At 38.9% G+C, this 24,210-nt stretch overlaps 1 protein-coding gene across 12 annotated transcripts in view; it reads right to left on the reverse strand.

Annotated features, from left to right (window-relative positions):
- Positions 1-11,633, reverse strand: part of MYBPC1 (myosin binding protein C1) — an 88,220-nt gene extending 76,587 nt beyond the window's left edge. For 7 of the 12 annotated variants that reach the window (XM_045872751.3, XM_045872749.3, XM_045872746.3 and 4 more), the window contains exon 1: positions 11,495-11,633. In XM_045872751.3, the coding sequence (XP_045728707.1) occupies positions 11,495-11,519 (25 nt within the window). In that variant the 5' untranslated portion in view covers positions 11,520-11,633. The remainder of the gene's footprint in view (positions 1-11,494) is intronic. The other 5 variants (XM_045872756.3, XM_045872754.3, XM_045872750.3 and 2 more) reach the window with 1 other exon arrangement.
- Positions 11,634-24,210: the final 12,577 nt, after the last annotated feature.

Below are 24,210 nucleotides of genomic sequence, written 5' to 3' on the forward strand. Positions count from 1 at the left end.
GGCTTTCTCCGATGCAGTCCATTCCTATTTTCCACGATCAAGGGTTCCATGGTCAGTAAATTGAAGGAGGAAAAAAAAATCTTCAGTCTTAGGAGGCATTAATAAACCTGTATGTGTCTCCACACCAAAATGATATAAACATTCCAGCTCTCTCCTTCCCTTGGGCTCACGGGCTCATATAATACATTGTTTGACCTACTTAAAAATATTTTATGGGCCCTCAGGTGCATTGTAATTTAGCCTTTTGCTAGCTTGGAGACCATAATTACAACATATGAATATGTTGTATGGCATGGAAAAGACAGGAAGAACATATAATAACGGTTGTTATCACTGAGTGGTAGGATTATAGGCCTTTTTTTGTGGCTTTCTTCTTGTCGCTTTCTTGGGATAAAATAAATGTGCTAAAGGCATGCTTTGGTGATTTGGTGTGCAGGAGAAGACTGTTGTTCCTATTATTTATTCTCAAAGTCGCACTCTTGGTTTGAAATAAACTACGTGAATCCTTTATTTTTGTGAACATTGTGGTGAATGAGGCTCTATCTGGCCAACTCTTGTTTTTGTCATTTTGGGTAGCACAGCAAATTATCTTTCTTCTTAGGTTAAATAGGCTAAACACTGTCTGGCATATCCCCTGTTGATAGTGGGGTTTGGCACTGTGTGCATGTGGCAGCCTAGACCTCATAGGCCCAGCACAATGGAAACTGCTTTAATATAAAATATTATTTGCATGGAGGTGTTAATAATGCTTAGGAGAGGTTTTGGTTACATGAATTATAAGCGTCACCAAAAATATCAGCAAACACAATGACAATGCATTTGTACTTGTCATATTTCTTATGCATCAAAATCTAGATTTTGGACATAAATGAATGTTTAATGTAACATTTTCACAGTTATATGCTTAATTTGTCCCCTATTCTATTCATTGTAGGCTGTGGGTGTGGATATCTTCTACCTTGGGATTTAGGAAATTAGACATATTTTTAGAGGCAATTCTTTACTGATTTATAATAGTGATTCCTAAAGTATGGTCTGGGATCCTCAAGAGCTCCTGAGACTTTTTTGGGGAGTCTATAAGGTCAAAACTATTTTCATAATAATGCTAAGACATTATTTGCCTTTTTCACTCATATTCTCTCACGAATATGCAGAGGATATATAATGTGACATCAATGTTCTATTAAGAATGGGTACTGTGTATTTTTATGTTTTAAAAATTTATCAATTTTAGGGATGCCTGGGTGGCTCAGTCGGTTAAGCGGCTGCCTTCGGCTCAGGTCATGATCCCAGGGTCCTGGGATCGAGTCCCACATTGGGCTCCTTGCTTGGCGGGGAGCCTGCTTCTCCCTCTGCCTGCCTCTCCCCCTGCTTATGTTCTGTCTCTCTGACAAATAAATAAATAAAATCTTTAAAAAAAATTTATCAATTTTGGGCGCCTGGGTGGCTCAGTTGGTTAAGCGACTGCCTTCGGCTCAGGTCATGATCCTGGAGTCCCGGGATCGAGTCCCGCATCAGGCTCCCTGCTCGGCAGGGAGTCTGCTTCTCCCTCTGACCCTCCTCCCTCTCATGCTCTCTGTATCTCATTCTCTCTGTCTCAAATAAATAAATAAAATCTTTAAAAAAAAATTATCAATTTTAATTTCTAACATAGTAAAATTGATGGATATAATGCACGTAAAAAAACACATTTTAGTTTCTCAATAATTATTAAGTGCCAATGTATCGGAGACCAACAAGTTTGAAAAACATTTAGAATTTATAGTAAATCTTCTTAAAAAATTATTTTGTGTCTGTGCACTTTAGAAAAAATAAACTCATGTCACATGCTCCACTTAGGAAAAATCTGTAGCCTTAATTAATAAAACGAATGAAGCAGTCAAAATAAAAGCCATAAACTGATTTGGTGGGCTGAAATATAACTTATTTTCCTTTGTGTACAGTACCCGAGACAAAAGGGCAATATTGTCGAGTACCACCGCCCCTACTCAGAATTCAGCTATCTAGCCAACCTCACTTGTCCAGATAACAGCTGCTGACCAGCCAATTTAGAAGGGTCTCCAAAATGCAAATTTGGATTTGTCTCCTGCTCCCCAAGCCCTGTGCACTGAGAGTGCAAGTGCTTTTCTCATAAGAGAGCCCACCCAGGTCCTCAGCAAGCCTGGGAACTGGGACTAGGGTGAGGCAGGCCAGGGGCCAGATTTAAGGATGCACTCACTCACAAGTGCCAATCCAGCACTTGCACGACCCTGAGAGTGAGTGCCTCCTTAAACGTGATGCCGCAGGTGGCCCATGGACACTCCACAGTGCAGCCCCACTCAGGGGGATTAAAAACCTTGCTTGGGTCCACAACAAACAACAAAGAAAAGAGAGGGCAGCTTTACATACTGACGACAAGAGTAATAAAAGAAGACAGCAGACTTGTAGCAAGGGATGAAACAGGAGGGCTATGAAAAACTGGCCACAAATTCAAAATACAAGTAATATGAGCTCATTTAATACAAAAGCAAATAATTTGGGCTCTCAGGATACACTAACTGACATTTATAATTTAAGACACAGTTAAGTTATAGGCAACTGTCCTTTGTTTTTAAAAGCAAGGAGTAATATGTTGTATTTTTGGTATGTTTCTATCCAAATTGGTTGAAATAATAAGGTTCAAGAGCGAAATAAACTCTTAGATATCCAAGGAAACCAGCTGTTTCAGAATTCTTCAGTCAGTTAAATCCATATTTATTTACTGTGGCTAAATATTGCCAGACCGTATTTTAAGGTTCTGAAGAGATGAAGTCCAATTGTGCATCAGGTATGCAAATTTTCAATGACTCATTATTCAGCTTGATGGAATTTCCCTGAACCCACAGGATGTTTTCCCCCTCCTAGTCAAATTGTTCTTATGTCTTTCTAATTACACATGTTTCAACTTCCAGATGTCATTCCACACAGGAAGAGGATTAATATATGGTTAGAATTGCATAGCAACGGGGCGCCTGGGTGGTTCAGTTGGTTAAGCGACTGCCTTCGGCTCAGGTCATGATCCTGGAGTCCCAGGATCAAGTCCCGCATCGGGCTCCCTGCTCGGCAGGGAGTCTGCTTCTCCCTCTCCCACTCCCCGTTTGTGTTCCCTCTCTTGCTGTGTCTTTCTCTGTCAAATAAATAAATAAAATCTTAAAAAAAAAAAAAAAGAATTGCATAGCAACGGACAGCTTCTCACTGTTAACATGGGGCTTGCTAAGATCTGACGAACTGTCTCTTTTGCATTATTCTTACCACATCTTGAAGTAAGAATCAACAGGGGTTGGAGCGGCATAGATGGGGGTGGTGGTGTGGGAAAATCTCTACTCAGATGAAAAAGTTTAAAAATTTAGCACAGGTCACAAGGAAATTATTGCAAAAGTGATTCGAATTGTTAACAATGTCCCCTTTTAGTCCCTGATTATGCCTCTCCCAGGGGTCTGTTCCTGGGCAGACCATCAGCATAATCACACCACTCTTATGTGGTTCTATGGTTATCAGATAAATCCCCTAAAGGCCTTGCCCCAAGGCATTGCTGGGCCTCAGACTGGGTGACTTTTTAAAAATAGAGGAAGGACAGGCCTGCTGCCAGGTGGGGTCATAAAAATAAAATTCCACAGCAGTAAACGCAGTGGCAGTCAATCAATCACATCCATATGCAGTCATGGAGAGTTCTTTATGTGGATATCCCAGAAATATTCAGACCTGAGGAAGACCCCACCTGCTAAAAGCACCCCTGGTGGGGAGAGAAATCTTAATGTTCCACAAACCCAAGCCTTTCAACCTTTGGGGGTGGATACAGTTACACGGTCAACTGTGCAGGGTGACTCTTTCATCTAAGTGGGAAAGGCCATGCTCCCACAATGGAACAGTGAAGAAACAACTAGTTATCTTCATCTGTTTAACAACTGGAGACCCTCAGCTGGACATGGCATATTTCAGTGGGAACACAACAGAGTCTCTGGAGTACAGACCTCTTATTTGATCTGGGCTTCTGTGGGGGAAAGCGAAGATGATTCACAAGTAAACAAAGGAAATGCTCATGGTGTTGGTGATGATGGCTAGGATAATAACAGCAACTGTTTGGGAATGCATTCTAAATATTGACAATATTTATTAAATAAATATTAAGGAAAAGAGCAGGCGTTGTTAGGTACCTTACAGTGGTTGTTACGGGTTGGTGGAAATGCCCTCAAAGTTTAGGTGAAGAGGAAGGCACTTAACACCTTATGCTATATTCTGAGTTTGCTGTTTTAGAAGGAATATACTTAAGTTCTTATGTGCTAGGTCCTGCTCTGAACTTTTTACCTTATTTATCTTATTTCCTTTGTGCAAAGACCTAATGGGTTAGGTACTATTATTATTCATATTTCACAGAGGAGGAAGCTGAGGCGTATGAAGTGTAACTAACTCAATATATGGTGCAGCAGGAATTGGAACAGTCTAGAATGTTCTATGAATAGTACACTTCGTTTATGTCACTACACTTAATAATGAATATTAGTTAATATGCATAAGGAAAAAGCCAAAATGCAGACTATATGCAGAACAACTCTAAGGACATCTAATTTAAAAAAAAAATGAGAAATTAAAATGAAGAATTATACAAATAGGTGAGTTTTTAGTCATAAGTAGAACATTCTGTTGCAAGATATAGAAAATTTTATTACATGCAAAAGCTGATATTTAATAAAGCAAAGAATTCCTGAGGAGTTTAAAAAGAGATTTGATACTATTTAGAGGGAGAGTTGGATGATTTTGGAGGGGAAAAAAAACACCCATTTTCTAGCCTCGGTTCTTGTAAATATCTACAGTACAAGTCAAAAAAATGAATAAAACAAAATTATAAGATCTAACATCTGACATATTAAACATAACTTTAGGTGTTGTATTGATGTGCCAAATTGGCCCATAAAAAGATTCCTAAGGGAGTGTAAAAGGGCAAAAGACTTATCAAAGTGGATTTCAGACTTGAAAGGCATAATGAAAGTCAGATTACAGTTAGCTTTTTATGAACTCATTTTAGAGAGAGAAGTAAGCATGTGATTATATGATCCTGGTTTGCCAAATCAACCACTTCCCACCCCAGTCTGATGAAATCTAAAATTTTACTCTGGAAATGCATAAAGAATTCATTGCCCATAACACAGGAGTGGAAAACCCGTAAATAATCTGCCCCGTGAATGGGAACATCCCGAAATTCGGCTTGTTGTCTATAGGCGAGGCTGTCCAAAACAAATATACTTTTCATAAATTAAACCTGGGCCTAGCCACGCAGAAGAGGGAAGACAATATTGTCACTTTGATAGTTTGGGCCTGTCTTTATAAAAAGCTGTGGGGACCGAAGCCCTGTTCTCTCTCGTTATGAGACAATTTGCCTATTTAGAGGAAGTTAAATGGTAAATTCTTTTTTACAGTTTCATATTCTTTAATTACTACACTTTCAAATTTGAGGAAACTGCTCTCAAGTAAACAATGGCTACTTCATGATTACCCTAACCAGGAACACTGTAAATCAGGAATTGCCTTTCTGCATATTTTTTAGGTTTTCCTCGGGTGTCATAGGGCTGGACCAACAAGGACTCCAGAAAAGACATCTGTTCCTGTCAAGAACTGACATGGAATAAAAACAAAGAAAGAAGACATGGCCATATCCCCTCAGGTAATAAAATAAAAATTTTCTGCTTATTTTTGATTGCTCGAGCTTTCTTTAATCCTGTTCTTTATTACCTAACATATCCAAGTATGTCTAGAGATGAGGTCTAGAATTACCAGAAGTCATAGGTTGCCAAGAATATTTTGAGTCTCTTAATATAGTTTTCAAAGACTAATTAGGGAGGAGTGCAGATAAAAATAGTAATTATTAACAATCATAAAAATTCTTTTCTATGTGTGCATAAAGAGCCTACAAGTAAATTTTAGAGAAAGTAATTATAAAAAATTTTAGCAAAAATAACAAAAATGCTTTCTAGGGCAGTAAAAAACCACAATACTTATTTTGTTTCATGGCAGTTTCCTCCCACAACTCTCTAACATTTTAAAAAGGGATATATTTGCTTACAAAAGTATTGCAAAAACATTGTTTTCATATTTGTTCAAGTTTCTAAAAAGACCATTTGTTTAGGTATCGTGTCCGTGCATTTCTTAAAAGTGACTTCAGCCTGGGTGGTTTCTTCAGCGTTCATGTCGGATTCAGAGATCCTTTGAAATTGCTATAAATAAGGAAAGTGTGAATTGTGTGTCCATAAGGGGCCTAAAATAAAATGTTTCAAGGCATGTCTTGTGTCCAAAATGAAGGGAGTCATTGAGGGAATGGAGGCTTGTAAGTGCTTTCCTTCCTTTGTCTTAGGTCCCTCAGACGCACTGGAGAGCCCAGCATTTTCCTTTGTTCATTTCAGGAACTCTCTTACCACTGACTTTGCTGGGCTTTGAAAGGCCTGGGGAAGACTTCTTCAGATTTACTGGATGAGAAGCAAGGATACAACTTGTTTTTCCAAAGTTTTTTTAAAGCGATATATTTAGGGCGCTTAAGAGGAAAGAATTGGCCAGTCCTTTATTTATCTTCCTAACAGGTGCAGCCCAGGCAGTCATAAAAGCAGGCTACTGAAAAAGAATGATTTTGCCAAGTATTAAGCCTCTCTGGTGTGCATTTGCCCCAGAGTATTCCTTCTCACTCATTCCTCCCTCACTCATTCCTCTACTCACAGCAGAGAGCTCAGATCTGCCCCACTCATCTCCTGTACAGTGTGGCAAAATTTTTTCAGGGGGAAAAACATCATGGTATTCATTCATACAACTTCTTTATTCCTCAGCCAAATCTACAACTTGGCCTAAATGAACTATTTCAAATTTGGAGGAAAATCGTTGCCCTTGATCAGATAGCTCCTCCCTCTTCTCCCATTCTTTCCCTTTCTTCCTCCAAATTAACTTTCCCCCAATTTGAATGAAAGGTCATATTCTATATGTGAGATGACATTTCCCCTCCCAAAATTTATTTTGCTCTTTGAAATAGGCCATCTAGTCTCATGCAGGTAGAACTTGAAGGTCAAGGAGCAGATCTGAGAGGGAGGTTTGCCATCACCAGGTCACCTTTTCTGTTGATGACTAAGCCTTGGGCGATGCTGAGGAATAAGCAAGAGGTAATGAATCCTGCTCTACATTCAGATAGGTTTGGGGCAGAAGTTTAAAATGTGATGAAATCTCTAGGGACCAAGAAGGAAGATAAAGCAAGGGAAAAATTCCTATGGACTGAAAGAAAGTTTTCCTCCATTACCATGTTCCCATCCATTCCTACTAAAAAAAGCCAAGATAGTTTTGACAGATAGATCTTGTATGTTGACGTGACAAAAGAGTCCATAGCAACGATGCCATACCTTTGATTCCTGGAGTTATCAGAATTGTCCCTTAAAGTCACGGTCATAAATGAACCTATGTTTCGTCATATGTTTGAGTTTTCAAGAAGAGATCTTACATGGAAGATGAGAAGGCTACAGTGTCTCTCCCAAGGTTTTATGAGTCACACCCCAGCACCAAGGAGAACTTATGCCTTTTCCACACAAGTGAAGTACATGAAGGGCCTGATATATCACAGAACAAAAAGTGAAACTCGTGTTAAGTCCTCAACTTGGTGTTTTTTTAGAAGATAATTTTTCTAAGTCCTATAGATTCTGACAGTTAACAACTGTCTAAGTGTATTAAAGAACCAGATTTTAATGATCACATACTGCAGAGATAGAATTCTGAGGAAATCATTTTTGTGGGTTGAAAAGCCATTCATAGTATTTTTAAACTAAGAGATTCTACCACAGAAGAATTTTCTAATTTCTAATTAGAAATTTTTTAATTTCATGTGGATAAAAATCACTTTTTGACAGGAAAGGAGGAATTTCTAGTGAAAGGTGATTCCTTTACATAGTAGAACCCAGAGGCAATTAACCATGAGGGCTTTTAGAACAGAATCCCAGAGACTAGCTAACATTAAGTGCTCAATTAATAGTTCATACATAAATACATGTATCGGTAAGGCATTCTGGGAGATTCCCACAAATCTGAAACTTCTGCCCACATCCTGTTACTCTTTGATTAGAATAACTTAATTTTGCTAGGCCTCAGGTTCTGCATGAATCCTCAGTGTAAGACAGGCCTTTTATTTCAAACTGAAATACAGATACTATAGTTCTCTAATGAATAAATATACGATTGATGAAGGTGGAAAGGAGGGCAATGGGAAGTGGTTACTCCTTAAAAATAAGGCTTTCTTTCTCCAAAAGGGGTTATTGAGCCATCCAGAATATTTTCAAAAGCCTAAGTCAGGACTGTTGACTAGTAACTTCCATTAGACTTCCTCCTTGATGTCCAAAGTTACACCTGTCCTTCCTCCACCTCCTCAGAAGATTTTTGTTCTCCCAAGACCTAACATGAAGTTCCCAGAATTCGGCCACTGTAGGTTGGGAGGCGGTTAAGAGAGACATCTTTTACAGGTGCTGAAAGCTCAGCCTCTTTTGAGGAGTTGCCATGTCCTCCTGGATCCTAGGCATGTATCCTATCAAGATTCCCTGCAAGTGGTGATGTCCTTCCTGGGCATGGTTCTCCCAGCTGGAGAGGAGATATAAGGAGATCTATAGGGACTGGAGGAATCTGTTCCCTGGGAGTGTTTCTGTCCATAGTTTAAAATGTCTCTGACTCTTAATCTCAGGAAACAAAGTGAGGGTTCCTGGAGTGGAGGGGGTGGGAAGGATGAGGTGGCTGGGTGATGGACATTGGGGAGGGTATGTGCTATGGTGAGCACTGTGAATTGTGTAAGACTGATGAATCACAGACTGTACCCCCCACAACAAATAATATACTATATGTTAATAAAAATAAAATAAAATAAAATAAAATAAAATGTCTCTGAAGAGTTGGTTTGGTGGCATGTTTTATTCTTGAGGCTATCATCCAGAGGGATGTTTTTATGGAACAAAACCACCCCGGTGAAAATGAAATCAGTTAGGAGAAGGTACAAGAACCAGAATAGTTCTCGAATTGCCATACTCCTTAGTCCTTAAAGGAAACACTATTAAAAGGCAATGATTTCACCAGGAAAATTGTGTAAGGGGCAGTTCCTTTAAGAATCAGTTCTGCTGATAAGGAAATAAACAAACAAACAAAATCCCTGTACTTCCTCAAAAGATTTTAAATATATCAGTAACCCTCTTTTTATCCGTACTACCTACCATCCAAATTTAAACTAATTGAAGAATCTATGAGTATAAAATTACTGTCCTGGGTGGGGGGACTCCAACACATAATATCAACAGTGTTTTTATGGCAAAAGATGATCATGGGGATTTTGGCATCTGTATTGATTAATTCAAAAGGAAAAAATAAAAAAAATTTGGGGGGGATGCTGAAGTTAAAGATAGATCTTCCTCTTTGTAGCTCTAAAATTTCATTGTCTCTAAAAGCAGAGTGGAGGGGCGCCTGGGTGGCTCATTCCTTAAGCGTCTGCCTTCGGCTCAGGTCATGATCCTAGGGTCCTGGGATCGAGCCTCGTATTGGGCTCCCTGTTCTACGGAAGCCTGCTTCTCCCTCTCCCACTCCCCATGCTTGTGTTCCCTCTCTCGCTGTGTCTCTCTCTGTCAAATAAATAAATAAAATCTTAAATAAAGGGTGCCTGGGTGGCTCAGATGGTTAAGCGTCTGCCTTCGGCTCAGGTCATGATCCCAGGGTCCTGGGATCGAGTCCCACATCGGGCTCCCTGCTCCTTGGGAGCCTGCTTCTCCCTCTGCCTCTCTCTCTCTCTCTCTGTCTCTCATGAATAAATAAATAAAATCTTTAAAAAAAAAAAAATCTTAAATAAAATAAAATAAAAGCAGAGTGGGTCAGATTCAGTTGTCAGACCAAGAGTAAAACTTCATCACATCTAGGAACCAGAATAAGTTAATTAACTTTATAGGCTCTACAGTCTGTCATCTTATTTATTAGTTTTTCAGCTTGTCATTTTCAATGGAGAGTTAAAATAACACATGCAAATTCATCCATTAAATGCAGGATAATTAAAACAATATTCTGTCCTTAGTCAGGAAACATAGAATGCATTTCATCCAAATAAGCCCTGAAGAGGCTAGTCAAGTGACAGATCAAATAAAAAGGACACTTAATACACATGTAAATCATTTGCATTACAAATAAGACACTTTAGCAGGGGTTGGACTCACTGCCTGATAGTTGGGATTAAGTTCCCATATTAATGCATGCATTTGGTGTGGTTATTTCGGGTGGAAGACTTCATCCATCAATGCCCTCCACCACTAAGTAAAGCCAACCTGTAAACTGATCACCACAGCCTGTCAACACTGGTTACTTAATTACATAAAGAAAATATATTTCAAAGACTTTTGGTAATTTGGGTAGTATTTCAACTTTAGGATCAATGTCTAGGATCTTTTTCAAGGTTCTTCAAAACAATGGTTAAAAGCAGTTTTAAGAATTAAAATTGAAAATACTAAATACTATTTTTATGCTTCCTGCTCTTTTTTTTTTTTTGCTTTTATTTGCAGAAGTCAAAAATAAAGATTCAGTAAGCACTAATGAAGACTAATATGAATGAAATAATATTTTAAAAAGAGATTTCCATTAAAAATTAAACTCAATGTACTTGTGCTGTTAATTTGTGTTTTTCATTAATTATTTTAGTAATTTCTAATTCCAATTTATTTATGTTGCTAATTAGTTTTTAAATATTGATTTTTTCATAGAAAGGAGAAACTACTTATTGGAGGAAGCATTCTTCTAGTGAAGAATATTATAATATTTTCAGTGTAATTACTTTTAAAAGGCTATATATTATGAATAAGTCTACAACAAAACTCATTAAAGAACACAATCTAGCAGTGATACTCAAAGACATTCTCTTTTACCCAGTTGTCTGATTTTGTTTTTTGCATGCAAGAATTTAGCAGTATAATAAGTAATGAAGTTTCAAAAGCACTGATAAAAACAAAAAATACCTGCATCTGTATATCTGTATATTTTAAATGTCTTTCCATGAAAAACTATAGCAAATCTGGAGATACTGTCATAAATTCTTTTTTGAAATCTTGATCAAATTTATTAACTAAGAAAGCACTGCAAGCCCCTCCCACCACCCACGAATTGCAAATACAGGGTGAAAAGTTTGTGACTGAACCTAAGAGAATATACTTGAAAATGCAATCTGTTCATCATGACCAATTAACTTCTTTACATGATGTTGTGAGGATCCCTTTCAACTGAATGATAAAATTATAATTTGATCATTTTAGTCAATATACCTTCATAAACCATCTGCATCAGATATATTTCAATCGGTTATACTCTTCCTATATTTTGCCTCTGATCTGTTTATTCTAAAGGATCTTTTCCTTAAATCACAGTGATTCTATTATTTTTAGTCTGTTTAAGAAATAAACATATTTTATTAAAAAGCACAACAAAGAGATTTATGGATGAGTCTTACCCTCTTTCTTAGTGGGTTCTGGCATGACCACAAGAAAACGTTATTCTCCAAAGAGTTTGTTCCCCTCTGACAACGGTTGACAGAAACCCCACAAGCAGTCAAAGATGGTGCAGGTCAGTGTGACAAGCAGCTGGGGAGAAGTCCAGGGCTTTTATACTCTGCACGGCAATCATGTTGGCACCACCCTTTCTTCAACACAGGGATGCTGGAACTTGACAGCTATGAGGACCTTTCTCACATTTGTTGTCTGCACTCTGCCCTCTCGCCTACTGGAAGGAATCTCCTGTCCATCTCATGTGGCTATGAGAACACCTCTAACTTTCTAAATTCAGCTGCAGCTTCATGTTCCTTCTTACTTTTCTCTTTCTGTCTGACAGAGGCATGTGTCAACTCAGGAGTGCAGAATGTTTGTCGGATGACAAAAAATTAAGTTAAAAATCATAATATGCTTCAACATACACCTTAATTTTCACTAAGATTATAAGGGGAAAAAAATATCTGTGTTTAGAGAACAATTTTATGCTCCCATTAGCTTTTCGTATACACCTGTTTATTGTTTTTAATTTTCTTTTTTAAAAGATTTTTTTAATTTATTTGAGAGAGGGAGAGTAGAGCGAGAGAGAGAGAGAGCATGAGTGGGGAGGAGGGGCAGAGGGAGAGGGAGACTCAGACTTCCCGCGGAGCAGGGAGCCTGTGAGGGGCTGGATCTCAGGACCCTGGGATCATGACTTGAGCTGAAGGCAGACGCTTAACTGACTGAGCTACCCAGGTGCTCTGGTTTTAATTTTCTTTCCCATTTTTATTAACATGTTAATATTAATTTGTCAAGCCAAATTTCTTTTTTTAAAGATTTTATTTATTTATTAGAGAGAGAGAGTGCACAATTAGGGGGAGGGGCAGAGGGAGAAGCAGAATCCCTGCTGAACAGAGAGAGCCCCACTTGGGGCTCGATCCCAGGACCCTGAGATCACGACCTGAGCTGAAGTCAGATATTAGACACTTAACAGACTGAGCCACCCAGGGTCCCTGTGAAGCCAAATTATACTGATGATCCTGTCTCATTTTCTTTTCCAAGAATAGCAAGTGTTTCTGTTGAGGAATACTTAGCGTTTACCTTTTTCCAAGAAATGTCCTTTAAAAAAAATTACAGGGCATATAAAAGAATGAAGTAATGATATACACTACAACATGGGTGAGGCTTGAGCGCGATATGCTAAGTGAGAGAAGCCAGGTGCAGAAGACCACAGTGTACAATTCCACTGATATGAAATGTCCATTTAGGCAAATCTATAGTCAGAAAGTCAATTAGTGGTTGCCAGGGGCTGAAGGGAGCTGGAATTGGGAGTCACTGTTAATGGATATGGAATTTCTTTGGGGGACAATGAAAATGTGTTCTAGAATTAGGTAGTGATGGTTGTACTACTTTGTGGATATATTAAAAGCCACGGAATTGTACACTTAAAAATATATGTACTGTGAGAAAAAACAGTCAGATAGACCAGTAGCCATTGTCTTGCTTCAGGATGGCAAACAGACACACAAATGTAACCTCACATATTGGCAGACTATTCAGATTTGGCCACTTTCTCCCAAAACTCTCATGGAACTGACAAAGAAATATGAACTGCCCCATGGTCAAACTAAAAAAGACACCTTGCTTTCTTTGTCTACATGCATGGCACCTCAAAGACCAGGACTCAAATTAGTTTATGTGACAAGACGACTGTTCACATATCTTTATTGGTGTGTGTTTTTGAGATTATTTTCAAGGGACTTTGATTGATTTGTACTGAACCAGCCACAGTGTCTCGTTTAATTTCCCTTGTGGCTGAGAGTGCAGCTGGTCAGACTTAGCTCTACCAAGCTCTGTGCCAAGCTAACTTTTCATATAAGGATGGAAACTCAACTTAGAACTCAATAGCATCATGCTTTAGCTATGTGGTGGGGAGGGGGAGGAAAGCCAGTTAAGGTCAGTGAACAACATCTTCTACAACGAAAAACTTTTTTTCAACCACATAGCGAGACTGGGCACTTGTTCTGCTTTTTAAGATATTCCTGTGCTCTTAGACATGGAACAGCTAAATGTCAGCCAGGAAACAGCAGATTCTATAATATAAAGTTAGAAGTGCCTTGAAAGATACAGTAACTTTTTTTCCTGAGTCTACCATGATACTATCAGTTCACAGCTGAAACAAATTAAAGAGGCTAGAATCTGAAGTCAGACCCTTGGGTTCTATTTTTCAACCTACCATTAACCAGCTGAGTTACTCTAAGAAAGTCAGGTGGCCTTTCTAGGCCTCAGTTTCCTTCTGTGTAAAATGAGGGGCTGAAAAAAAAAATGACTTCTGAAGCCCCTTCTAGGTTTAACATCATGATTCTATATGAGTGGTCCCTAAAAAAGAATCCTTTTTTCCCCCAACATTCCCAGCACACTGAACACCACATATGAAATGGACATAAGGACAAAGTGTCATATTGCAGAAGAATGTCTATAGTGATGGACAGATTTCACACATGTCACAAAAGAAGTGCCATGCCACATTGGCTTCTGCAGAAACTCCATGGGGTCTTTAATGCACTGATCATTTTACTGAAGTGAGCTAATGCCAGGATATATTGCAACCCATGGAGAAAATATTTTATGACCTGGAAAACTTTTAGTGATACAGGACTTGATTATAAAAAGACAAAAACTTATTGGAGGAATTGGAAGTATGGACAAATTCTAGGATAAATGGTTGTGAAGTGTATAAGATGGTGGAAGTAAGATTTAAATTAGAATAATAAGTAGATTATGTGTAATTTTTCCAGGACTGTATTGTTTTAGGAACACATAACCCTTGTTTCAGATCTTACATATCCATCTAGTAGGTACAGACTTCACTCCAACATCACTGTCAGGAAGTGGGGAAAATGGTCAACAAGGCTCTTTTTTTCTTTCACTAAGTGCTTTTTTGGGTTTTTCCTTTTTTATTACTTAGGGTTATATTTGGGTGAATATAGCCCTAAAATAACAACAGTCAAATCAAGATAAAACCATTTCTTGCTCACATAGAGCAAATCCAAAAGTAACTAGTTTAGAGTATTTATAGTGGTTCCACGGTGTCATCAGAAATCCAGGCTCCTTCTTGCTCCACCATCTTCCAGGTAACTTCATCACCCTAGTATGGCTGCTAGTGCTCTGGCCATTAGGTCCACATTCCAGGCAGCAGAGAAAAAGAAAAAAGGTCTCACTTTCTCCATTTTAAGAAGACTTTTTTGAAGCTCTACACAAAACATCTAATACATCCTATTGGCTAGAACTTGATTATATGGCCGCATTTGGCTACAAAAGAAGCTGGGAAATATAATTTTTTATTCTCAGTGGCAATGGACTTCTATTGCTAAAGAGAATGAAGAGAATGGCTGTTGGACAAGCAAATATCAATCTCTGCCGTATCTTCCAAAACAAAAGCAATAATGTTCCATGCCCCAACCAAAGAATACAGAGAAGTATAAATATAAGCCTCATCCTCTGTCCAACCTTGTTCTCACTCCATGGTGTGACTAAAGGTCTAAATTTCCTTGCATATAAAAGTACAAACTTATATATTCATATACAGGGAGTTATTCATCTATTTTTTATTTACATTACTCTTCAACTTGCTTTTTCCATTTAACCTGTCATAGACATCCCTTCATGCTAATATATGTGTGTGTGTGTGTGTGCGTGCATATATTTATATATGTGTGTATATGTATATATACACATATATATACCTAACTCAATCTTTTTAATAGCTGAATAATCATTCATGGTATGGATGTGCCATAGTGTGCCTTATTTTTTCAATTAACTTCCCTTTTGATGGACACTTAGGTTGTTTTCAGTGTTTCACCACCACAATTAACACTGTAGTAAACATCGTAGACTATAACCTTATATATTGATACTTTCAAATTAGTAGGATAGATTCTTAATAGTGAGCTTGTTGGTTCAGATGCCTAATTTGAATCTTAATAGATTTTTACTAGAATACGCTCCCACAAAAAGGTTGCCTATGCAACAGGTTAATCAGCAATATAGGAGATTGCCTATTTTCTCATACCCTGGATGTTATCATTAAAAAAACCAAAAACGGGGCACCTGGGTGGCTCAGTCGTTAAGCATCTGCCTTTGGCTCAGGTCATGATCCCAGGGTCCTGGGATGGAGCCCCGCACTGGGATCCCTGCTCCGCCGGAAGCCTGCTTCTCCCTCTCCCACTCCCCCTGCTTGTGTTCCCTCTCTCACTGTGTCTCTCTGTCAAATAAATAAACAAAGTCTTTAAAAACAAAAAACTTGTCAACTCAATGCATAAGAAATTATTATTCATTATTTGAGTTTCATGTTTATTGGTGATCTGTTTCTTTTTCTGTGAATTGCTTTTTTCAAATCCTTTAGTTTTTATTAGTGATATCAACTCTGTCATATATGTTTCAAATACTTTCCCCTTTTTTGCCTTTTGATTTTATGATATCTTTTGCTGTAACAAATTTTTAAATTTGTATTTATTCAAATCTATCATCTTTTCCTCTATGGCTTCTGGATTTCCTGTCTTACTTTTTAAACAAAAAGTCTCTCCACCCACGATTATTCAAATACTCTTATAAATTTTCTTCAAATATTTTTAAATATTAAAATATTTTATTGTATGAATTAGGGGCTATAAATCTGTTTGAGTTCCCTCCCCCCAGCTTAACAGGGACTCATGCAGCACCATTTCACTGTTACTTTACCACTGACTTGAAATGTTACCTAGAGTCTATGTTAAGTTCCCACATAAACTTGAATCTATTCATAGATGTGACGTACATTTTTCACTTGTTGGTGTGTTTTTTCTTTAAACCCATTAAGCAGGGATGCCTGGGTGGTTTAGTCAGTTAAACATCTGCCTTCAGCTCAGGTCATGATCCTGGGGTCCTGGGATCGAGTCCCACATCGGGCTCCCTGCTCAGCGGGAAGCTGAGCAAGCTGCTTCTCCTTCTCCCTCTGCCTCTGCAGCTCCCCCTGCTTGTGCTCTCTCTCTCTGTGACAAATAAATAAAATCTTTTAATAAATAAATAAATAAATAAACCCATTAAGCAATTACTCCCTATTTACCTCTCTGTTCAGCCTCGGCAACCAACAATTTGTTTTCTGTCTCTGTGGATTTACCTATCCTGTGAATATTTTATATAAATGGAATCATACAGTATGTGACCTTCTGTGGCTGGGGTATTCTCTCTGAAATTGATACTGAATTCTGTCCCTTTCTGACAATAAATAATCTCCAACTATGAATAAATAAATTAATTGGGAAAAAAAGTATTTTTCACCTACAGGATACATTTCCAATAAAATATTATTTTGTGCTTAATAATTATCTAGTAATATCTTTTATGTTACTTAATTAATTGTGTATAAATAATGCTTGTAACAATAACTTAATTCCAAATACATTGCTAACACTCTAAAGACCTGTGGTCACAGAAAAAAAGTTTCTAAAATTTCTAATAATATAACTTTTAAGGCAGGGAGATATAAGATAAATTTTTAAAACGTAAGGTAGGGCGCCTGGATGGTGCAGTAGGTTAAGTGTCCAAATCTTGATTTTGGCTCTCAGGGTCATGAGATTGAGCCCCACATTGAGCCCCACATTGGGCTCTGTGCTCAGCATTCAGTGCAGAGTCTGCTTGAGATTCTCTCCCTCTCCTTCTGCCCCTCTCGCTCATGCTCTCTCTCACTCTCTCTAAAATAAATAAATATTTTTAAAAATGTAACGTAAGAAATTATATTAAGTGGGAATAGAATCCTATAGAATGAAAATAGTTACTCAGGGAGAAAGGGAATAATATTATATTTCCAGGGTTTAAAGAACTTACTTATACGTTTTGAATATATTATCATAGGTATTATATCACTCTGACATTTTTATTCCATGGAGATATTTAAAATAGTGAGGTTACCGATTTATTTTTATTTTTGATGCCAACTTTTATAGAAGGTTGGAAATGGCATTCTTTGCAACTATTTAAGCTTATGATAGAAAATTTTAAATAGCAACTGGAAAGGGGTGCCTGGGTGGCTCAGTCAGTTAAGCATCTGACCCCCCCACTTTGTTTTCTTAGAGAGAGAGAGAAAGTGCGCATGTGTGCGGGGCTGGGGATCAGGGCAGAGGGAGAGGGAGAGAGAAAGAATCTTAAGGAGGCTCCACACTCAGTGTGGGGCCCAACTCAGGGCTCGATCTCACACCCCTGAGATCATGACCTGAGCCAAAATCAAGAGTCAGGACACTTACCGGACTGAACCACCGTTAAGTGTTTGACCCTTGATCACTGAACCACCTAAGTGCCTCTAAGTGTATGACTCTTGATCTCAGCTCAGGACTTGATCTTAGGGTCATGAATTCAAGCCTGGAGTTGGATTCTACACTGGGTGTGGACCTACTTAAAAAGAAAAAAAAAAGCACTTTGAAAATCTGTTAAGATCATCCAAAATTTTCTTTGAAGGTGCATTAGTCAGCTCAAGCTGCCATAACAAAATGCCATAGATTGGGTATCTTAAATAGCAGACATTTATTTCTCAAAGTGTGGACGCTGGAAGTCCAGATCAGAGTACCAGCATGGTCAGGTGCTGGTGAAGGCCCTCTTCCCTACCTTCAGACAGGTACTTTCTCATTGTGTCCTCACATGGCAGTGAAAGAAAGAGAGCAAGTTCTCTGGTGCCACTTTTTTTTTTTTTTTTAAGATTTATTTATTTTAGAGTGGGCGAGGGGCAGAGGGAGAGAGAGAATCCTCAAACAGACTCCCCGCTGAGCGCAGAGCAGACATGGGCCTCCATCTCACGACCCTGAGATCATGACCTGAGCTGAAATCAAGGGTTGGATGCTTAACTAACTGAGCCATCCAGGTGTCCCTCTGGTGCCTCTTCTTATAAGGGCACTAATCCCACCATGAGGATCCCATCCTCACGACCTCATCTAAACCTAATTACTTCCCAAAGGCCCAATCTCCAAATACCATCAATTTAGGCTTAGGACTCAGCATATGAATTTTGGAGGCACATAACTCAGTTCATAGCAAAGGGTATGTGAACAAAATAGCTTCAGGGCTTTGTTTAAATGACCCATTTCAGAAGAGGACAGTGGTTAGGAAGAAGGGGCCCATAGATCTAAGTGGCAGAAACAGACCCTGCCTCTCCCCCTGATTTTCCTCTCTTCCTTTGCCTGGGTCCTTGGGGTTTTGGGGTGGGGGGCTTTCCCCAAGATTCTGCTGCTGGCCCTCTGCTCTCTATGTACATGCTCTCCCTTGGTGAGCTAATCCGCTCTTGCATTCTCAGCTATTACTCGTGAAAGACTCCCAGAACCCATCTCTGACCTTATTCCCCAGTTCTACTTCTGAACCGACCATGTGTATTGAATATTAAAAATTTAACCCATTGGAGGGCGCCTGGGTGGCTCAGTCAGTTAAGCGGCTGCCTTCGGCTCAGGTCATGACCCCAGGGTCCTGGGATCGAATCCCGCATCGGGCTCCCTGCTCGGCGGGAAGCCTGCTTCTCCCTCTCCATCCACCTGCTTCTCTCCCTACTTGTGCTCTCTCTATCTCTCTGTCAAATAAATAAATAAAATCTTTAAAAAAAAATTAACCCATTAGAGATGTAATAATTACTAAAATTGTTATATTTTCTTCCATTTTCTTCCCATGCATATTTAATGGAGAGTTTTGAGTTTTAACTAAGTCGTGAAAAGCACAGGTCCAGGATCCAAAATGAGATGAGTCAAAATATAACAGAAAGCAGGTTACCTAGTAATTTAAAATGTGAAGCCTGATCCCACAGAATTATTACTGACATTCTCAGGTCCATCAGTTCTCCCAGTCATAAACTGCTTCATTGTATGCAAAACAAGGAGGAATAAGTGGCAAAGGTGATAAAAGTTTGGCGAATTTGCAAAATTTTAGCAGAGTTTTGCAAAGCAATAACTAAAGTGAATTTTATTTCTCTTTCTTTCCGTGTGTGTGTGTGTGTGTGTGTGTGTGTGTGTGTGAGTGAAGTTTGTTCTATGTGCCCTTAAAGCTACCAGGACAGTGATGTTTCTACCCACGACATCATAACTTGGTATTATGAATAACCGATCTTTAAATTTAGCTCACTAATGAACAGATGGTTATAAAATGGAAGATTCCCCCCCCCCCAAATACTCAGTGGGAATCTATTCCATTTTTAAAAACTTTCTTGCACAAAATGTTCTTGGACTCATCATTCTTGAAACGAGAAAGAAAGAAACCTGCCTTCTTGACATTCCTTAGTGTGACTTTGAATTTCATCTCACACCAAGTACAAGTTCATGCTGGAAGCCTTGCAGGCTATCAATAGAACTCTGCTCACCCGCCTTATTTTAAAGCAGAAGCATGTTAAGCTCTCTAAGCCTCCTCTCATAAGACATACCCTTCATCTCCCAAATTAGTCCTGGTGCCTTTGCTGGACCCCTTCCAAGACTCAGATGTTCTTTTAAGCTTCATGTCCTACCACACACCATGCAGTAGACTACAAGCAGTGAGAGTTCCTTTGCCTCAAAAATCTCCATTAATTTATGGACCCTAACAATGTCCAGCCTCCATATCTCCTCTGTGCTAACTGTGCTTATTGAAAACACACAAAGGTTTTCCTAAGTTTGACGACTGTAGATGATGTGTACAATACTTTTTTTTTTCAGTAAGAAACTAAGAATGGGGCGCCTGGGTGGCTCAGTTGGTTAAGCGACTGCCTTCAGCTCAGGTCATGATCCTGGAGTCCCGGGATCGAGTCCCGCATCGGGCTCCCTGCTCAGCAGGGGGTCTGCTTCTCCGTCTGACCCTCTTCCCTCTCATGCTCTCTGTCTCTCATTCTCTCTCTCAAATAAATAAATAAAATCTTTAAAAAAAAAACAAAACTAAGAATGAAGCAAGATAAAAAACATAGTAGAGTGTAATGTAACTCAGAGGTTCCTGACCTTGACCCATCACTTCCCATCTGCAGATTCTCATTCCTAGTTTCCGGCAGCTGAAGCAGCGTTCCTACCCATCATAGTGACTCCAAAGCTGACCGATTTGGGGAGGATAAACTCAAAGGTGACTTCCTCCACAGAGTCTTTTCTGATGCTCCAGCTGGAAATTCTCTCTGACTCTTCTGAATATGGACAACTCTTGCAGGGCAATTACAGTCTTGTTTACCTCATATTATCCTTATTTATGTGTATTATTGCTTAAGCCAGAGATCTCAACCTGGTGGCCTATGAGCTAAATCCAATTTGCAGATGAATTTTGCTTGGCCCACATACTTGTTTCATACAAAAAATATAAATATCATATAAAATATAAATGTATGGCTTCCCTTGGAAATATTTGGTCCAGATAGAAACAATATGGTGGAGCTCATAGGGACCACCCCAGTTTGTTTCTTGGGCCACTTCAGTCATTTGTGTTACATGCCTAGTCCAGGTGGGCATTTGAACTTGCAATACTTTGTCTAGACTATAGTATTCTTGATTAAGACAAGATCTACTTGTCTTAATCATATTTATAGCCTTACAGCAGACGCTTAGTAATTTGCAGCTGGAAAAAAAAAATGTATCTGGTCTGAGAGGCAAGTCTTTCTTTCTTTCTTTCTTTCTTTCTTTCTTTCTTTCTTTCTTTCTTTCTTTCTTTCTTTCTTTCTTTCTTTCTTTTTCTTTCTTTCCTTCCTTCCTTCCTTCCTTCTTTCTTTCCCTTTCTTTCTTTCTTTCTTTCTTTCTTTCTTTCTTTCTTTCTTTCTTTCTTTCTTTCTTCTTTCCTCTTTCTTCTTCTTTCTTTTTAAACTGACTTTGAGGTATACCATTGGGATCTAGCCAATTCCTCCTCCCATTCCCTTATCCCATCATAACACTGTTCAAAATCTATCAGTAAGTATGTACTCACCTTCTACTATGTGTCGAAAACTTGGAGATACAAAACAAACAAGTGTTGCACCCTGCCTCATCCCAAAGGGGAAATTTGAGGTAACAAGAAATATACACATGGAATAATTTGTGAGCAAGATATCATTGCAATTTCAAGACCGCACAGAAAAGTGTTAAACCGATGAGATGCTGGAGCCAGACAGAATTGGGTCTAGATCTTGGCCCTGTACTTAGAATCTTCCAATACTGAGCAGAGTATTTACCCTCTGAGCCTCAATTTCCTCCATCTTTTGCTGGCTCCCTTTCAAGAGATCTAGACGGAGACAATAATAACATCTGCCCTATAGAGATGTGAGAGGATTAAATGAGCTAACACATGTGAAGTGCGTGGCATCATGTCTGGACCTGCTAAGCGTTTTACAGGTGGAAGGGGTTAGTCCTGGCAGCAAAATGATTCAGAATCACCTATGGCAGATACAAGAACATCTCATCACTTGACAAAATTTGCCAAGCCCTCTTTCTCATCTAGTCCATATTATCAGGTGCTATATTCTACTAAAAATGGCCACTTAATATTCAGACTTTACTCCCATGAGAGACTGCTGACGCTGGTGTGTGTGGGTGTGATGAAAAAGATGGGCTTGTCACCGTGAGTCCTTTCACACGGTGGACATGTAACGGCCAGCCCTGGATCTGCAGCTGCAGCTGCTATTTGCAGCCCTGGGGCCTCTGAGATGGGATTCTGGGGCTCAGATTTATTTTCTGCCCCGTGCCTTTGTTTGAAAAGACTCTGGTCCCGCTCAGCTGCCCTGACGGTTGCTGCTGTCCCGCAATGCCCTCAGTTTGCCTCCCTAGGTGAAGGTGGGTTTCCTCCCTCGGCTGTCTCTCAGAAAATTCAGGGAAGTCACTGTCATTATTTATTAGTAAACATTTATAGTGTCCTGGACATCTTGCTAAGCATTTTACATGTATTATCTCATTTAATTCTTTAAAAACTCTGTGAGATGGGAAGCCCTTTTATCGTCATTTTAAGATGAAGAAACTGAGGTACAAGGAGGTTAAAATTTTTCCAAAGCTCACAGTAAGAAGTGGAGCAAGTATCTGAAAGCAGGTATGTTTCCCAGAATCCATGGTCCTTTTTTTTTTTAAGATTTATTTATTTATTTGAGAGAGAGAGAGAGAGAACATGCAGGGGGGAGGGGCAGAGGGAGAGAGAGACAAGCAGACTCCCCACTGTGCAGGGAGCTGATGGGGGGCTCAATCCCAGGACCTTGAGATCATGACCTGAGCCGAAATCAGGAGTCAGACACTTAACCGACTGAGCCACCCAGGGGCCCCAGAATCCATGGTCTTAACCATTAAACTATACCTCCTCAAATAAATATAGGTGAAAATCTTTCCTTTGAAAACACATTTCTTCCAATCCTCAGTTGTTTAATGTTCCTTTAGCATGACAAAGAGGGTGACAAAGAGAGTCTCTCTGTAGGCTCACTTCATAGATCTCCATAGTGTCACCTGCAACAGTACTTTAAAGACTCTGAATAGCATTTGGGCTAAGTGAGGAAAAAGGAGTGATCCATTAGCAAAATCTGCAATGGACTTTCAGAATGTCTATCTATTGATTATGAAGTGAAAAGATCCACAAGTAAGGATCTTTGTATCTTAATTTTGAGGGAATGTGTCAATAGAATGATTTCATGAGTTAGGACCACAAATCAGACAAAGTCATAGCATCATCTTAATATTCCTAAAGGGTATATTGTCCTTAATTTCCATAAAACAAAATAGAGAAACATTTTCATATCTTAGGACTTTGTCAAGTTCTAAGTCTTTTTTTTTTAAGAGAGAGCACTTGTGTGAGCCTGGGGGGTAGTAGAAGGGGCAGAGGGACAGAGGGAGAGAGAGAATCCCAAGCAGCCTGCACTGCCAGCTCAGAGCCTGGTGTGGGGCTCATCTCACATCCCTGAGATCATGACCTGAGAGGAAATCAAGAGTTGGACGCTTAACTAACTAAGACACCCAGAAGCCCCAACTTCTAAGTCTTTGAAGTTAAGAAGAAAAACATTTACATATCTTCAAATTATATCAAGTCCAAAAGTCTTTAGGAATAAATGAGAAACCTATGCACATATCTTAAGAGCTGAAGAAACACAAAATGCAAACATCTGATTAGCATGGTTCAGAGTTGGTTGGGAGCTGCAGACTCTTGACAATGGAGAACTGGGTACTGCAAGATAGAGGACAGCTAGCCTCTGGTCAATTTTCAAAGCCCAAACCATAGTGACTACAAGAAGGAGCTCAGGTTGACAGCGGAGTGCAGAATATCTCTGGAGTTCTAGGTCTCATGTCTGGACAAAATCTCTGGTCCCAAATGATCACTAGTACCTAGAATAGTTTCTTCATTGTGCAAAAGGCAAGCTCAGTTAGCTAGCATAGTAATCATCTTCATTAAATGATGATGTGTTTTTTTAAACTCTGGAAATATTTAAAACAAAGTGTAGGAAAGTTTCAGAGAAGCAAAACCATGGTATGAATATTTTTGTATTGATCTTTGACATTTGTACTGTACTATTTAGGAGACAGCCTCATAATTCCAATATAAAATGTGTAATTGATTTAAACTTGTGGTTTTAAGTTGAAACCTCATTGAGTTTTTGGTCAATATCAGCATATCTTAGAAAATTTTATTTTATACACATACATGAGTTATTTAAATATTTAAGGCATTATTTAATTAATAAAAGTAAAATCTTTTAAAAGAAAACCAACTATATAAATTTATAAAACTTAGCCTATTAGAGTGA

The sequence above is a fragment of the Mirounga angustirostris genome, unplaced genomic scaffold, assembly GCF_029215605.1.
Source record: "Mirounga angustirostris isolate CCGP_5_RB_7025 unplaced genomic scaffold, mMirAng1.0.hap1 SCAF_5, whole genome shotgun sequence".
Classification (NCBI taxonomy): Eukaryota; Metazoa; Chordata; class Mammalia; order Carnivora; family Phocidae; genus Mirounga; species Mirounga angustirostris.